At 33.9% G+C, this 17,308-nt stretch overlaps 1 protein-coding gene and 1 long non-coding RNA gene across 6 annotated transcripts in view; one reads left to right on the top strand and one right to left on the bottom strand.

Moving 5' to 3' along the window:
• RASA2 (RAS p21 protein activator 2) overlaps positions 1-10,408 on the top strand; it is a 53,764-nt gene extending 43,356 nt beyond the window's left edge. For all 5 annotated transcript variants that reach the window (XM_069792209.1, XM_069792210.1, XM_069792212.1 and 2 more), the window contains 10 exons: positions 1-107; positions 1,417-1,503; positions 1,595-1,672; positions 2,115-2,188; positions 3,435-3,541; positions 3,823-3,905; positions 4,803-5,011; positions 6,232-6,335; positions 6,929-7,118; positions 8,002-10,408. In XM_069792209.1, the coding sequence (XP_069648310.1) occupies positions 1-107; positions 1,417-1,503; positions 1,595-1,672; positions 2,115-2,188; positions 3,435-3,541; positions 3,823-3,905; positions 4,803-5,011; positions 6,232-6,335; positions 6,929-7,118; positions 8,002-8,032 (1,070 nt within the window). In that variant the 3' untranslated portion in view covers positions 8,033-10,408. The remainder of the gene's footprint in view (positions 108-1,416; positions 1,504-1,594; positions 1,673-2,114; positions 2,189-3,434; positions 3,542-3,822; positions 3,906-4,802; positions 5,012-6,231; positions 6,336-6,928; positions 7,119-8,001) is intronic.
• LOC138686856 (uncharacterized) overlaps positions 71-17,308 on the bottom strand; it is a 23,845-nt gene continuing 6,607 nt past the window's right edge. Inside the window, exons 2-4 of the long non-coding RNA XR_011326178.1 lie at positions 12,779-12,884; positions 4,286-4,344; positions 71-153 (exon numbers count right to left, since the gene is read on the bottom strand). This is a non-coding gene — a long non-coding RNA (uncharacterized lncRNA). The remainder of the gene's footprint in view (positions 154-4,285; positions 4,345-12,778; positions 12,885-17,308) is intronic.

The raw sequence follows: 17,308 nt of genomic DNA on the forward strand, positions 1-17,308 counted from the left end.
ATGACCCTCATGTACAGTATTCTGCAGTGAGCAGCTTTGTGTTTCTTCGTTTCTTTGCTGTAGCCGTAGTCTCACCTCATACTTTTCATTTACGACCTCACCATCCAGTAAGTTCCATGAAGCTTTGTTCTGTTTTATTCATAACAGTCAGATCTGTTTATCTGGGAAGGCATAGGTTACTTTTAGTGGGTCTGTTAACTGGGAAATAAGATTACTAAATGTCTCTAGGTTGAGTTTTCAATTTTATACCTCACTGAAGGAACCAAGACATTTGCAGTTCTTTAAGCATCAAATTTCTCAGCCTTTATGCGGTGTTCTCAAATGATGTTGAAGAGCTATTGATGTTAAAGACGCTGTGCCTTTTTTGGGGAATGTGCTGTTTTGTTCGAATAGCAACATGACTGAGGGTTATTTAAGGTATATGCCGAAACTGCATTGGTTCCATCCACTGTGGAAGTTAAATATCCAGATGTCACTTTTACTTTTAAAAAGATAATTTCCATTTGTGTCTTAAACAGAGGTTGTAGAGTTATCCAATAATTGGTCTGCGTATTTATTCTGGACTCCACTAGTTGCAGTGGATTGCCAAATCTTCCATTTTCAATTTTCAAATTGTCAAGTAGATATGCATAAAAAAAGAATAATCTTCAAAGACAGGAATATAGAGAATAAATAAGAAAAAATACTGTATTATTTTCACATAAAATACAGAATATGTATGAAATCTTCTGCTCCAGAGGGGTTATCTTTATTAGCTTATTTTATCAACTTATGTGTGTTGTGCTTTAAAAAGAAAAAAATCTACTTACTCACATTCCTTCCTTTGATATTATTCAGTTTGTTGAGTAAAAAGATTACGGGATTTTACCATTTGAGGGTTAAACATTTTAAAGGGAACAGCAAGGCCCCTTTCTGTGGCTATGTTTATAATCCTGTACTAAAAAGCAAGCAGTAAGGTAGCAAATAAATGAGGCAAAAGCCTTAAAGACAGAGTTTTAAGTTCACTTGGTATTATGAAAATTTCTACCGTTTGTCCAGCAATAGTTCATTATGTTTAGTGTTAAGTTTGAATAACGCAGAAGCATTAGATATGTAGTAATGATTACAGGATTTGAGGGGTTTGAGATCTTCTATAGGTAAAAATATTTTTCCAAGTACTAATGTTAAATTCTAGTAGCAGCGAGTAAAATATTAAACACTGTGCAGTAGCTTATAAAATACATTCACAAAGCACAGGTACTAATAGAGCACACTACTGCATATGCATTTCTTCTCTTTGGGCAAGGAAGAAAAGGAATGAAGGTGTGTCAGATTTACTACACTGTGTAATATAATAACTTTTGTGACATTTTTGTTTTAAAGTCAAAGATTTACTTGCAACTGTGAAAAAACGTGAATTTTGTTTCTTTATTTTAGGATGCACAAACTTCAAGAACATTAACTCTTATATCAAAAGCTATCCAGACTTTGGGGAGTTGGGGAAGTTTGACCAAAAGCAAACTTGTAAGGCTACTTTCTTTCTTTCTTATTCTTGCTTATTTCATAGACAACATTCTTTGAAAGTTTATTTATGTCAATGTACCTTTTCTTTCAGTCAAGTTTCAAGGAGACGTTTATGTGTGAGTTTTTCAAAGCATTTCAAGAAGAAAAATTCACTGAATCTGTTAAAAAGGTACCTTTGAACTAGATTTTTTTTTTTGGTTGATGTATTTGATCAGTCTTAATTATTAGAAGGTTGTGTTATTGTTCAGTTTTCTACTAGAGACAGAAAGAAAAATTGCGGGCTGTTTTGGACATTTCAACAAAATCCACACAATGGAATACATAAGAGTTATAGTGGACTAAACTAATTTAGTTTTTAAAAAAAAAAGTATAAGTCTTTTGAAACAGTCTTTATTAGATCTGCTGTTTAGGAACTAATTAAAGAAATCTTTTGTGGCTTATGGGCATCCCTTGCTACATTGTTCCAAGCCCCTGCAATATATTTTGATTTCATCTGTTGCATAAAGTAATTGTTCTGTTCCAGGAGAAACTGTACGTGTATATTTGCAAAACTGCTTTTAGTTGTTCTGTGTTTCTGAGTAGTATATATTCCCTGTGTATTTTTCCTTAAGTTCCTAGATGATGTTTCCTCTACTGAAAGTAAAGAGCCCAGTGGTCTGAGTGAGCCAGTACATCTAAAAGAAGGGTAAATCTTGAATCTATATTGTGCAAAACAGAATTGACTTGACTGTTTTTTCATTAATGCCAGTGTCAGATCAATGCTTATTAAAATGTTTGATACACTGTAGAAATTATTATATTTGTAATCTGTGTTAGTTCTTAGTTAGTTTGCAGAATTAATTTAAACCAACAGCTGTAAACTTCCATAACTCATCTTTTAAATACCTTGGGAAAAAAATAATTAAAAGCAGCTTAAAAACCTGTTAAAGCCTGTCTGCATTTCTGTTACAGTTCAGTGTGTGCTCTGTGATGGTTTATACAGGATTGTGAAGTGTATTTTAAAAGAACGTATTAATTTAATTTATAATTACTTTGCATGCTGTTCAAGCCCAGCCACCTGTTCTGCCTTTAAAGTAGGAGAAAAAATTACCCTGTAATTGGAATACTAAACAATAAATGATAGAATGCTTTTATAAAAATTGAGGTGAAAATCACTCTTTCAAAGAAATGAATTATTATTTTAATGTTGATCAAGAATAGCTGATGAATTAATTCAAATAACATTTATGGGGAAGAAAATACTTGTATTTCCCTGAGAAGCAGATTCATAGCCAGTAAAGATTCTGTGAAACAAGCATCCAAATTTCAAACAAGGAAGAAATGTACCACTTACTAAAATACTAAATAGAAATGAAGGAGACGATTGTAGTGGATCAACACTTAGTTATAGCAATTTGGAAGCTAATATGTATTATAAATTGATGGCTGTTGCTCAAAAAAAATAGTTGCCAGTGAGTACACTTAAAGTGTACTGAATACAGTTTGTGTCTACCCTTGCTGTTGTGTTCAGCATAATTTCATTTATATTCAGCTTCTGATCCAGAAAAAGTCAAGCACATTCACCTGTAGAAAGTGGCAGGAAATAGAGAATCTTGTAGTTGGATATACCTTACTTCCTTTGGGGAAAAGTTGGAATTCTGGATCTGAATAAGTATGTACCCACTCCAAATTTACTGTTACAAACAAGAGTCTGGATTGCATAGTTTTCAAACTCCTTTCCTGTTTATGGAACCCTGTACACGATCACCATATTGGGAGGTAATCTTGAAGATCTGTTTCGAACAGCTAGTAGTTTGTTGGCTTTTTTTTTAATCTACAATGAAGTAGATTTTTGTTGCTGCATGATGAACAAAATGTGTTATCTCAATAAATGGTTTTAAAAGCTCTTCAGAAGACTAATGGTTGCATTTCATTTGATTCTGTCTTTACAGAGAAATGTATAAAAGAGCTCAGGGAAGGACTCGGATTGGTAAAAAGAATTTCAAGAAGCGGTGGTTCTGTCTAACAAGTAGAGAATTCACCTACCACAAACAGCAAGGTAAATTATTTTACAGTTATTTTTTTCTCAGTATTTTCTAAGTGTTTGCACCTGATTTGTGCTTTTTAAAATGCATAATTTTTTTCTTTTCCTAAAGTACATAGTATATGTATGTTTGGTTACGTTTGCCCTGATTACTAAATGCTTCTGTCTGATTCATGTACATTTTCTCAATAATAAAGATGCACATTTTGAGAACTTAACCTACAGTATCAGTGCACTGACGTTATAAAACATTTTTTAAAAAATTGCTTCACTTTTCTGTTTACAATTTTTTACAGATAAAGAACCAATTTTCACTATTCCAATCAAAAACATCCTTGCAGTGGAGAAACTTGATGAGAGCTCCTTCAACAAGAAAAATGTGAGTTAAAAGATAGTTTGTATGTAATTCTTGATGTGTTCTTTAAATAAAAGATCATAATTAGCTTATAGAGTTACTGAAACCCTATTACTAAACACTTCAGCAAAAAAATCTTTTGAATCAGGAATAAAAAGCTGTATGCAGTATTTCCAAGTACTCTGAACATGGAACTTAACCTGGAGATTTGGATCTCTGCACCAACTTTTCTGACTGATTTTATGACTTCTGTCCCCCTTTCCAAATTTCTGGAATGAAGGTTAAAATACTGTGACCTTAATTACAAGGCACTTTTATGTTAAGGTAGTAGTAGTACGTATTACATTATGTTCTTCTAGAAAGGTAATATTACCAAACTTAGATTTATTCCTTTTGATGAAAACTTCCTACAATACCTTCATCAGCTGAGACAGTTGTCTGTGCTCACAGCCTCATTCTGGACCTGTAACACATCGGTATTTCTGTTATAATCCAAAATTCTGAGGCACTGATAAAAGTACAGCTGTTACTTAGGCTGAGGATGGCTAAAGGAGAGACTTCTGGGGCTCTTCTGTTACTCTCAGGCTATGAAGAGTGAAGTCTGAGGTCACATTTAAAGATATGTGAATAAAGAGGACAGAAAATGCATCACGTTCTAATTCTTTAAGGATTCCTTTTTGGATGAGGAAATGGTGTAGGCAGAACACAGGGAGCTGTTCTGGGTTTGGTTTTTTTTTTCCTCCTCAGTAGGGCTGTGTAGTAAAATGAAAGAGGTGAAAAGTCTTCCTTTCTCCCTTGTCTCACTTTCTGTCTTAATTTGGCTTTGTTGAATTGCCTGAGCATTGAAATCTATTTTGACATATTCAAAGTTGCTCAATAACTGGATTTTTTGAGCAGAATATTGTTGCGTTCCTTCTACAGATGTTTCAAGTACTACATGGAGAAAAGCCACTCTATATCCAAGCAAATAACTGTGTAGAAGCTAGTGAGTGGATAGAAGCTCTTTGCCGGGTAACGAGATGCAACCAGAAGAGGCTTAGTTTTTACCATCCTTCTGCTTTTCTGAATGGGAACTGGCTTTGTTGCAAGGCTACAATAGAGAACACAGTGGGCTGTGCTCGTTGCACTGCGTAAGTTGATTTTCAAATGAAAATACATATGTTTTGTAGGACAAAGAATGCATGATTCACTATACAACTTGAAAATTTGAAGGCGAGGTGTTCCCTGTCTGCTTTAGCAAGTTAAGCTGCTAAAAATACACCTTACTAATAAGTACTGGCTTTTACCAAGTCTGTTACTTCATCAGCCACCATATGAAATGAAGGTAACCAATTCAGCATGTAAATCAGAAATATTGAATGGTTGATTTCTTTCCACGCAGAATAATAGATTTAATAGCTCAAGTTAATTCAGATGCCAAGCTGAATGCAGAAATGTGACATGCCTAGGTCACCTATATGAAATAATTGAAATACCTTGCTGCAGAGGGCTCAGCCTGGAAGTCTGTCTCTTTTCCTAATGATGTTGTCTTGTTTTATACAGTCACTTTTTTATTTTAACCTCACATGTTTTAAAACACAGTGTACTAAGAAAATCAGCTAAATAATCTTCAGTGTAGATTCTGACAAATCATTTGGGTTTTGTAGGTATGTCGGGAAAATGAATAACTTCTTATAATGCGTTAATGCCTTTAAGCTGCTGATTTCTGAAAACAAACAAATGCTCTGATCTTTTTTAAAAATAAAGTTATCCTTGACTGGATAGGTTGCATAAATTACAGTCTAAAAATCTCAGTCAGTCCTCTAAAATTCAGTGTAAGTCCTAGAAGATAACTGTCTGAAAATATGTATATATATAATACTTTTTCTATGTTACTCTGTTCATTTTTTTTTTCATTAGGTTTCTCAACACTTCAAAAGACTCCTGTTACTAAATAACTTCTGGTTGTTTTTGTCTTTCTGGTTTTTAACTGTTCTGGTTTAGGAATGTATTGTGTCCTTCTGTTCTGGTTACCTTTCAAGTATAGTAGATTCTAAAAGAAGTGTTTTATTGTCATTTAGTAACAATTAACCTTTGATATTTTTTAAGTATTTTTCTCTTGACATACTGAATAATAAATTCTATTGGAAAAAGTGGGTTTTGGTATTGCTGTATTCATTGCCCTCAAAAGTATATATGCCTGTTTCTATAGGATGTTTGCAACAAATGCTAAGTTTTGTGTAACAATTGTGAAGCTGAGTGATAGATGTGTTAGAAGGCTAAGTATATTGAAACAGAATTGTTTTTTACTTGCTTTCAAACATTTCAAGAATGACTTGCATTGACTACCTGTCTCTCTTTCACCTTTTAGAGATGTTCCTGCTGATACTCAAATTGAGATTGATGGAGACAGAGAGACAGAAAGAATTTACTCACTTTTCACTATCAACATGTCTAAATTACAGAAGTTGGAAGGTACTCAAATAATAAGAAGAATTATACTGATATTATTCGGTTCTAATTCTCTAGGCCCATAATATCAGTTTTATGTCTTAACAATTTACCTGAAAATAATAGAGAGTAGAGACACAGATTATATTTTTGTTGTCTTAGTGCTCTGGTATCAGACATTCTTCAGTCATGTCTTTACAGTAGATATCAGGCATGCACGTTGTTCTAATTGAATTTGCATGTATGAAATATCTTTAATAGTCTAAACAGAGAGATAGCAACTATAGCCAGTTGCTCTTCTGTCTTTGCTCTCCTTTTCCTGACTGTGAAGTGAATTCTGTTGAACATGATTGAGCTGCAAGAAAGCATTTGTCTTCTGTTATGTGAACAGGAGAGTGCTGGACACTCAAGATGCTGAGCACAACCAGCAGAGAATAAGCCACAGAATTGTAAATACATCTGGTTGATACTGTGTCCTGCTTTTGTCTTAACCCATGTTACATATAAGCTAGAGTTACTTTACAGTTCAGAATTTCAGACTCACCATTTATGTAAGAGTTAGATCTGTTTGTTAATTACCGAAATTCTAATTGGGATAATTGTGGTAATTTTTGTAGAGGCTTGTGGGAGCATAGCAGTCTATCAAGGTCCACGGAAAGAACCAGATGATTATTCTAACTTCACAATTGAAGATTCTGTAGCAACTTTTCATACACTTAAACAGATAATAGATATAGTAGAAAAGCTGAATGAATCGCATGAAAAATACCGAAAGAAGAGATCATCTAGTGCTAAATATGGTAGTGAGTAAGTATCTTACATAACTTTGACATATATAAATGTGTATTTTTAAAAAATAAATCACAGAAGAAGGCCAGGCTTGTTGAGGTAGAGATAACTAAGATAAAGGTAGATTTAGACAACACAAAGACATAGAGAAAATAAGGTACATCATTTGTAGGAATGCAGCTTTTTACCAGTTGTCAGAAGATACAAGAAGTTGCTCTGGTGTGGGCTTCATTTGTGTTGCTGTTGAGATTCCCATAAGCGGGTGCAATGACTTTGTTGTTTCCTTGCAACTTAACATCTGAAGTGCACACAAAATAATCCCTAACTGTCTGCCTACCTTTTAATTTATTTTTTTTTAAATTTCAATTTTCAGGTAAGAAATAATTAAAATATCACATTATATAAGACTGTAAAGATTACACTGCAGAAACATATCTTTCATGCAGTATATTTACTGTTTATAATTCACTTGCCATACTCAATGATAAATGCTATTTCTGGTGAAGTTAAAAAAAATCTGTTCTTTGGAGTACATTGTTGTTCCAGGCAGATTCTTTCAATTCTCTTCAATCCTGGCTGATACCTGTGGAACACCACTAGCAAGTTTTCTGATTTCTTCTTTGCATCAATAAGGCTTGATTCACCAGAAAAAAAAGACTGCTCAAACCCTGATACTACTAGTTTAGTATTTGACCCAAGTTGTTTAGAAAACTTGACTTTGATTTAGAGGTCTCGCATGAAAGTGTGTGAGGTTTTTCCGCAAATCATGAAATTTCACAAGTAGTGGTAGAAATTATCCAAAAAATATAGGTTTGCTTAATAAATTAAAATTGTATGTTGAGAACTAGAAAGCAAATGTTAACCTTACAAACACTTACATATAACATTTTATTTTTTCCAGAGAAAATCCAATTGTTGGAAAAGTTTCCTAACCAAAACAAACTGTGGCACACTTGGATGAAAAAAAGAAACTGGAAATGTTCTTGAGTGTTTTGGTGTTTTGTTTGTTTTTTTAAGTTCATTATATGCATTTTTACAAAGTATTTAAGAATGAACATAAATGCTAGTTGTGTTGACAATCTATTTAATATTTAATAGAAAAATATCTACTTCAAAATCTGGTCTTAAGGTTTATTCTCATTTTGTTGAAGAACTTGAAGTTCCAGGTTCTTGAAGTAACAGGTGTGAATAAATCTAAATGTTGTTTTGCCATTGTTGTCTTATTGGAAAGAACTTTCTAAACAAATAAGCTTTTTAATGGAAGAAAATCCACACAGTATTTGTTGGTTGGATTACATCTCTCAATACATACACTGCAAACTTGCATGAGTTTACCATGAGTGCCTGCCCTGCTGATATGGATCTTGAAGTAGAAATTCCAAGATACTATGACATGGAAAAGATCTGAAGCTTCACACTCAATTCATTTGACTTTTTTCCTTGTATTAGGTATTGTCAGGACTTGATTTATCTACAGCTGAAGTCTTACAAAATCATGCAGTATGCTGCAAATAATCTGGACAGCAGATACCAGTGTTAGTTATGTTTTTAAGTACTAAAGAAGAAGAAATCAGGGAACTTATGTTGTACCTCTTGTTTACATTTGGGGTGAGTAATATATGGAGTGACATTAGACCACTATCTATTTTCTTTAGGATTTTTAAAGGTACAGATTTTTTTCTTAATCTAAAAAGAAATGCAGGGTAGCAACATTCTTTTTAAATAAGTTTGCCTACAGATAGAAAAAATTAAATGTGAACAGATTGTGGTTAAGTACTGATCAATTTACATCATCCCATGTATGATTTTATTTCTTTTTTTTATAAAAAGTAATAACTAGGTCCAGCTCACCTTTTGACTACAGATCTAATAAATAATCTCTATTATAATCACTCAAAGCACTTTAGATATCTGGACTATCCCAGATTATTTTTAGATACTTTGTAGTATCTGCTTGTTATGATCAGTTGAATGATCAACATTGTTTTGTCTTTAAGCAATGCTTCAGTGAATATTTTTATATCTTTAGTTATATGGATTCGTATTAGCCACTTAACACAATTTTGAACTGGCATCCTTGAATTTAGTAAGATTAATTTTTGCTCACTTCATCTGAGAAGTTAGGTTTATGCTGAAAGAACATAAATGTATATAACGAGGAAGAAGCAAAGGTGTTATTGTGGCAACTTTGCTTCATCAGTATTAAATGTAATGGTACTCCTTGGAATACTATTTTTAATAATAACAACTATATGTGGTACTTTTATTTTTGGAGCATTTGCTGTGGGGTCTTTTGTTGTTGTTTTGTTGGGTGGTTTTTGGGGTTTTTTTACAATCATGATTTGGCCAAATTAATTAGTCATGTAACTTACAAATAGAATAGACATCCACAATGCTTGAAACTGTAAGCTGTTTAAATTACTATACATTTATTATACTGTTGTAGGGAGGCTTTCTGTAATAGAAGCTGGCAAGACAGGATTGAAATCTCTTTCGGAATGAATGTAACTTGTTAGAATAACTATTTGGTTTAATACCAGACAAACTATTTTAGAATATCCAGGATTCAGTACTAGTGTCTGCAACGTCACAATCATTTAATCACCTCAGCTGTTTTTGCCTTTTCCTTTTTTACGCATTTGATGTATTTTAAGGGACTTCTATTTGCCAGCGGTTGAAATTGGGGATGGATGGTGGGGTGGGATAATAATGCCAAGAAATGTGTTTTGCCAAGGTAAAGTGGGTCGGATTAATTGCCATTAATAAAAAGCTGCCATTAAACAAAGTTGCATGTGGTTGAGTGTCAAAGTTACGTTTTGCTGTATATGGATTAACCCTGTGGCAAAGTGTCTGTTCCTTGGAGCCATTTTCTGTTGTTTTCAGAGTCAAATTTATGAAAAATTAAATTGTATACTCTCGCAACTTTTTTTTTAATATGCACTTTTTTTTTGCTTTGGTACTGGAATATCTAGGAAAAAAACAAAGGCCATTGAATATTTGTGACCATTAAGATTTGATTCCTCATTTTATAATGTTTTAAAATGCAGTAGATGTTCTAGAATTTAATTAGGTACAAGTAGGATGATTAATAATAACAGTTGCCTTCATTTTGATTAGTGTAGAAAGATGATATTATTCAGTAATTAGTTCTGTTAGGATTGTAAATTATCATTAGTTTTAATTTGTATTATGATGATGTATTGTTGAATGTATTTTTATTTAAATTTTATTTTCTTATCAAGACATTAAAATGTTTTGTAACATTGCTTGAGAATAACTCACAAATAAATTACAACAAACTTGACATATGCTGTGTGTTTATTGTAAGACCTGGCTTTTTAAAGTGTTAACATTTATCTGAAGACTGAGTTAATAGGGGTTTACATACAGGAGTTAGGTGTAAAGAGATAAATCTAGTTGACAGGAAAAAAAACCAACACAAAATTAAGTTGAGGCATCTTGCATGGTCATCCATAGCATTGTTACATTCTAACTAAGATTGATGGTTGGAGCGAAAAGTGATAGCTAATCATTTAGCATGCATAGAGGCTGTAGTAATTTGACAGTTTTTAAAATGCTTGCAGTGACTAGTCTGACATATTGAAGGATGTCTAGTACTGTTATTAGTGTTATATGACTAATTTTTTTTCTTGCTTACTGCTTTGTTTTTCATTACCTGTCCTGTGTGCCAGTACCAGCTATATAATTGGTCAGATCTATTTTAAATATATTGCATATGGAAAGAAATAGTCTTTACTTTTCTCAATCCTCCTTCTTTATGTAATCTGGGCACTTTTTTTGCCACCTGCTCTCCCCTCCTATGCTTATGGGTATATTTATAAGATAATTTTGTAGAAGTGTGTTTTAATGTCTTCAGATGTTTTGTTTTCTTGTACAGAGAGCTGACCTGTTATCCTTTATTGCTGGTGTGGAAGCTCCTATTAGGAGTTACAGTGCAAACCTTCCAGACATTTTGGAATTAATTTTGATTAATTCTGAGGTAAGCTGTATTAGGGCCCACTCTGAGTGGTCACTACATTCATTTGCAGAGATGACAAAGCAGAGGAAGCTCAAGATGAAATTGCAAGTACAAGAGGAATTTTAGGATTTTGTTTCTGTGGACATTTATAAAAAAAAAGTTAAAAGGATTCTGTGATGATTATAGCAGAGTGACCTATTCTTTTCATTGCTAATACGCTACCTTCTCTAACTGTTCCATTAAGCTGAATTTTCTTTAAACCATGACATGAAAAGGGCATTCCCATTTAAGATCTGTAGCTTCTGTGCTGATCATACTTTTAAAGTTCTGGGCTAGGCTAGCAATCATAGTTGTGTAAGGCCTTTGTAGCTAGAAAGTTCTTCCTGGGACTCTGGATTCCTTGAAAATCAGTGTGCTAGCTTCTTACACAGTTCTATATATCTTCTGTCCCCCATCATACATGCAGATGACTATAGTGAGAAAATGCATACTTACAGGCTATATATAGGTGAACTTAAATATTTATCTTTGTATAGTCTACTTATAGGCTACATACAGTAAACAGAATCAATAATATATGGAAAATTAAGTGTTTACAAGACATTAGCTTTAATTTCTGGTCATTTGTATGTATTTTAAAGTACAAAGTTTGCAATATTTACTAGTGTGTCATAAGGACTGATTCAGTATTGTTTTTAAAAGAGCATACATATGGAATAAAAATTAGGCCAATAAGCAACAGCTCCCAGTAACAAATAAGAGCAACTTCCAGTAGAATGGACAAATACATACAATCAGTTTACTTAGGGTTCTTGCAAATAGTTACAGCAGCATATTTAACTAAGGTTTAAATGATTTATGCAGATTAAATAGACCAGAAATCTTTTAATAGCAGTAAGGAGACTATATCAGTGTTACTGGATTCAGCTGTGATGAGACTGCTGCTGGAATACTTTGTCTGTTCCTGAGATTCAGCAATATAGCAAATGTTTAAAGAAAAATAAATCGAGTTTTGAGAGCAGAGCTATAAGAACTGGGAATATAGACTGTAGTTTAGCAAAATTACTTAGTTTAAAAATACAAGTTTAAAAAGTCACTTTCTGTACCTAAATCAGGAAAAGAAATTTGATAATCAGTTCTTCTACAATCAGAATAAGATTTAAAAAGATCCAGTGTCTTCAGTGTCCAGGAAATGCATATGCTTTGTAAGAATGCTTTTTTTAAAAAAAAACAAGCAAACACAAACCCCCAAAATGATTACAGGCAACTTTGCCGAATTGCCTTTAAAATATTCTTTACATTTATTAATGCTTATGGAAAATAACAAAATTCATCCATGTATAAATCTTACTTAATATGATGTTCCATAAAATTGTATGACCAAGCTTTTTAAATGTTTGAGGTCATAATTATTTTAGCATAATCACTATTGCAAATGCTTTGGCAGTTTTATATAAAGTCTAGTTAACAGTTTCACCAAGAAGAGGATATAAATCTTTATTCTTATTTTAGAAATATTAATTATATGGTTTTTCTTAAATCCAATCAGACAATTTAGTTTGCTTTAGGGGGCTGTGATTTTGTCTCTATTTTTGGTCATTCTTTCTACACAGGGAAAAAAGCTGAGAGAATCATAGAACAGCCAAAGTAAATCTACTGTGTGACTTGAATTCAAGACTTAAAGGTAAAAATCTCTTACCTGGTCCCTCTGAAATATCAGTGCAGAAGATTTTGGCTCTGGTTTCTCAAAAAATGCAAGATATCCCCTGCTGAACTCCAGGTTGGTGTTTCAGTGACAAATTCCACTGTGTCAGGGAGTAGAGAGAGATGATATTTTGAGGGATGTGTGTGTATATATAACAACAGAAAGCTTCAAAGCTAGCTAGACTTGTGTTCGTGCAGTGTTTTCCTCCTAGATCAGCATGCAGACACCGTACCTACTGAAGGGTTACTTCAGTAGCTGGCTAAGAAGCTTGGGGTGAGAGCTCCACAGGGTTTAACACCGCCTGCTCAGCCTTCGCTTTTCCTGGACACCTTCACATTGTTGCTAGGTGATACAGAAACAAGCCTTTATCAGATGGCAAAAAGCAGGCGACAGAGATAAAATTAGTAAAAGGGAAACTCCCCTATAAAAATCAAGTGATCTACAATAATGCTCAGACCTGACATTTATGTTGCATCTTTCATCCATAGAACTTCAAAGTACTTAATGAAAGAAGGGTAAGTATATACAATTCAGTCTCTTCTTTCCACGCTGGGGGATGGCAAGGTGCTAAGTATCGTATAGCAATGCAAATTGTAAAAGTCAAAGAGGAAGGAGTACTTCCCTGTAGTTTCTGTAGCCAAAAAATATTTAAATGGTGCCAGATGCAGACAAAATGGATTGTCAAATATTTGGTCATTTTAACCATTTCGAGTCATGAACTGACACTCCAGAGGGTGACAGTGTAAGCTGAGAGGTTTGTACAAGGATTTTTCTCCATATGATAATGATGCAGTATAGATTATTGTTTACCTTGCAGATTGTATTTAGTCTGTACTTTTCCCTCTCTCACATTTTCTCCTAATCTTGCTGATTTACCCTAGTATAAATTAGACCAAATATGTTAAGAGATTACCTCACTGATTTTACAAGTATCTTAAAATTGAAACAGAAATAATCCTAGTCCTAGATACAGGATCTTAAATAAAGGATCAAGCTGTACAAATGGAAAAATACAAGGACAAGTTCCAGTACTGTGGAAGAACTCTGTAAAAGATCTAACTTTTTTAAACACAAAACTTAGAACGATTTCTCTAACAACCAAAATAATTCACCTAGTTTCCTCCTGAGTAGTTGATTCAGATTCCTGTCAAGTTGATTCCACCATTCTGTCATGGTGTGACATTTACATGTCTTGGGTTTTGTTTGGGTTTTTTTTAATTATTTATGTATATACTTGAATTGTATATGCATATATTCTGGCACTACCTTGGCCAAAATCTAAAAGCAGAAAGTTGGTTCTAAGTCAAAAAATGTGTTAAGTGACATGGTACACAGGATATAATGTTTGCAAGTGTGAATGATGACAGGATAAACTTCACCTATACAATACCTTCCAGTAATTTAAACACATGAGTTAAGGGGGTTTCCATAAGGCAAGTTTCTATGTGGCTTCCCTTGCCAGTGTGGGGGGTTTTTTTTGGGGGGTGGGGGGTGGGGGTGGCTTTTCTGGATTGGAGAGTAGAATTTGCTAACAGTGGCTTACAGGATCTATCCTGATACTAGGCAGGTTCCAAATATTGGTGGGATGTTAAAAATATTAAACTGTACTACCTCATGAATTTATAGGAAGTGTCAGTAGTTCAAGAGGTGGGGGGCGCGCCCCCTCATAACAGCAAAACAATGTGACTTGTTTTTCAGTTTTCAATTCAGAATGCAGTTCCATTCTCAAACAGCTAACCTCAGTTAAAATATGCATAATTTTGTCTTCACAGTTAATTTTTTTTTTAATTAATAAGTGGAATATGAGACAAGTTTCTAACTTGAAAATCGACACTGTCCAGGGGGAATAGTAATAGATAAGTTTTACTCCAGAGAGTAAAACAGTTAGCAAGCAAGGACCTAGTGTAGGATTTCATGAAGTAGCCTGGGGTCTTTGTGTGATTGGTTTTAAATCTCTGCTTCAGAAGGAGAGGTGGATGATCCTGGCTGCTGTATGAAAAATTGAGAAGTTTCAAGGGTTTAGACTTAATTAAAGCGGCTCGGCAAAGTCAGGAGCTATTTAGTCTCTTGTAGACAGGGTTTTCCCGTTAAAGCAGAAAGGCTCCCATGCAAAGGTCATTAAGGTTTTTTGTAAAACTTCTTTAAGAATTTCCCTTCTATATATTGGATGTCATGATGTCCATTTGTTTCACTTAATGAGTAATGCACAATGCATTTAATCTGAAATACTGGTAGTTCTCTGTCTTTGAACTCATTCCTGGACTTCTATAAAGTTCATGCCAAATCACATGCATATGTGGCAATATAGGGAAAATGGTGGGGATGTACTTTTTTTAAACTCTATTTGCTACTCTGTGTAGCAATACATTTCTGTGATTTCTTCGCTCCAGTCTCCCTTCTAGTGAGATCATCCCAGTGTAAAAGTGGTATGCCATTTATTCCACAAATGCAGTATGTTTCCCTAATTCCTGTTCCGGTTTCTTTTTTATTTCTGGATGTCCCCTTCATGCTTCTATTTCATAGAAACTGTACATATTAACATTGAAGTCTACTTTCCGTTTTGGCAATTGCATCAGGCAGCTTCAGTAAAACCTTAAGAACTACTATGGGTGGTTTTGTCACAGGTGATAGCTAGTGTGCTGATACAGTACTATTTCCTGTGCTGTCTTCCTCTATTGCAGCCCCGCTGTCTGCCCTTACCGAGGTCTTGGCTATAACCACAACAGTATTTATTAGTACTAGCCATTAATAGCCCTGTTTAGCATATTCCTATTGATAAAATGGCACAGAGAGGCACAGATAATCTAGAGTTTAAGAAATAGTTTTGGCACAGAACTATGCTTAAATTTTTTTATTTGGCAGATAAATTGACACAGTACTTAAGTATTCTGATATATATTAGTCTATTGACAGAACAAACAGTAAGTGTAATAATACAATCAGCACGTGCATTAGTTGGCCAAGATACACACATACTTACATAACTGTTCTTTGCATTATCATAAAACTGACATTTCCATAACAATTTTGTTATTAGTAAAAATAATCTTCGATTCTATGTTTCAGAGTAAGCAAGCTGTGGAAAAAACAACAAAAATCTCAAAAAGTTGTAAGAGGAAAGAAGAAAGAAAAAAAGAACAAAAGTCAGGTCATTTCCAGACATTTCCATTCTCAAAAGATTCGTGAAAAAATCTATGAAAGGCATTGTATGTGCTTCCAAACCACTGTCTGTGCAATATTTAGAGTTTAAGAAGGTGTATAGAGAATGAAAATGTTCTTACAAGGTGAAGGTGCATCTGTATATTCATTTGAAATGGGATTAGGGTATGAAAGGAAAACTATTATGGCAATTATGTAAGTTGGGTGTCAAACACTTGGAGCTTTGAATGAGTGTTATTTGGCATGGAGACAATCAGAATCCAGAATCAAGAAATTATTGTAGAAATTTAATTGATTATCAATTGTATAATATAAAACAGTATTCCAAATTGGATACCTACTATTATGTATGTCCCCATTCACAGTGGCCAAACAAGTTGTTTCTTCCCATTCTATAGCACCACTGAGCAGCTATAATTCTAGCTGAATGTTCACTTGATGGGCTGAAAGGAACTTGGTTCAAGTTCCTATATTTAGATATTCAATTGGAACATTTTCAGTGAAGTCTGAATGAGATAAGCAAATGCAGTCTTCCCCTGCCCAATCTGAAATAATGAGTTTTATGTACAGTTAAAAACAGTGACAAAGTACACAGGGAAAACTCACTGAAAGAGCTATCATATTTAGTGACACTCTTCCATGTGCAACCCCCTTAATGTCATGTGTGTCTGTAGGGAACAGATGAATTCTAGAGTGCCAGAACAGTATTTCTCCAAAACAGCCTGAAAATTTTTATACAGCTCTCTAGGTGATAAAATAGCCAAGAAACTAATTATTAGAGTTGGGAAACTATTATTTTATTTCTATAAAGCAATATGGACAGAGTTAAAGGTACCTGTATCACATTTGCTCTGCAGCTTTCACTGCTAATGTAAGTTTTGGCACTGCACAGTAAAAATGCATTTTATTTTTAAGAGTAGACAAGACAAAGCAAGCAAAGGTATACTAAATCAGAAGTTCCCTCCTTTCTATTTTGAAATAATTGGTTTTCAAAACATCTCTTTCATCCTAATACTGAAAACAGTGTTTCATGTTGGCAATCTCTCTTCTATCAAAGGATATCCCAGTCTTCTGGAATAAATTCAGAGCTGCATCTCATTTGAACTGGCACGCTTGGCAGAGGAGCTGATTATGCCCAATGGCTTCTTACATGAGGAGAAAAGACTAAAGGAAGGGATCATAATTGTTTTAATGACCATGTTTGATATTGTACTGACTTTTTTCTATCCATAGGCATCTGGAGCAGTTCCTATATACTTGAGCCACTTGTTTTGCTGCCTCCCTCCCAGTTGTGCAAGACAAACTGCTTTAGAGCATCATGAAGCAATTAAGTGCAGGAATGGTTAAAGGTTAAAACTAGCATTG

The sequence above is a fragment of the Haliaeetus albicilla genome, chromosome 9, assembly GCF_947461875.1.
Source record: "Haliaeetus albicilla chromosome 9, bHalAlb1.1, whole genome shotgun sequence".
Lineage (NCBI taxonomy): Eukaryota > Metazoa > Chordata > Aves > Accipitriformes > Accipitridae > Haliaeetus > Haliaeetus albicilla.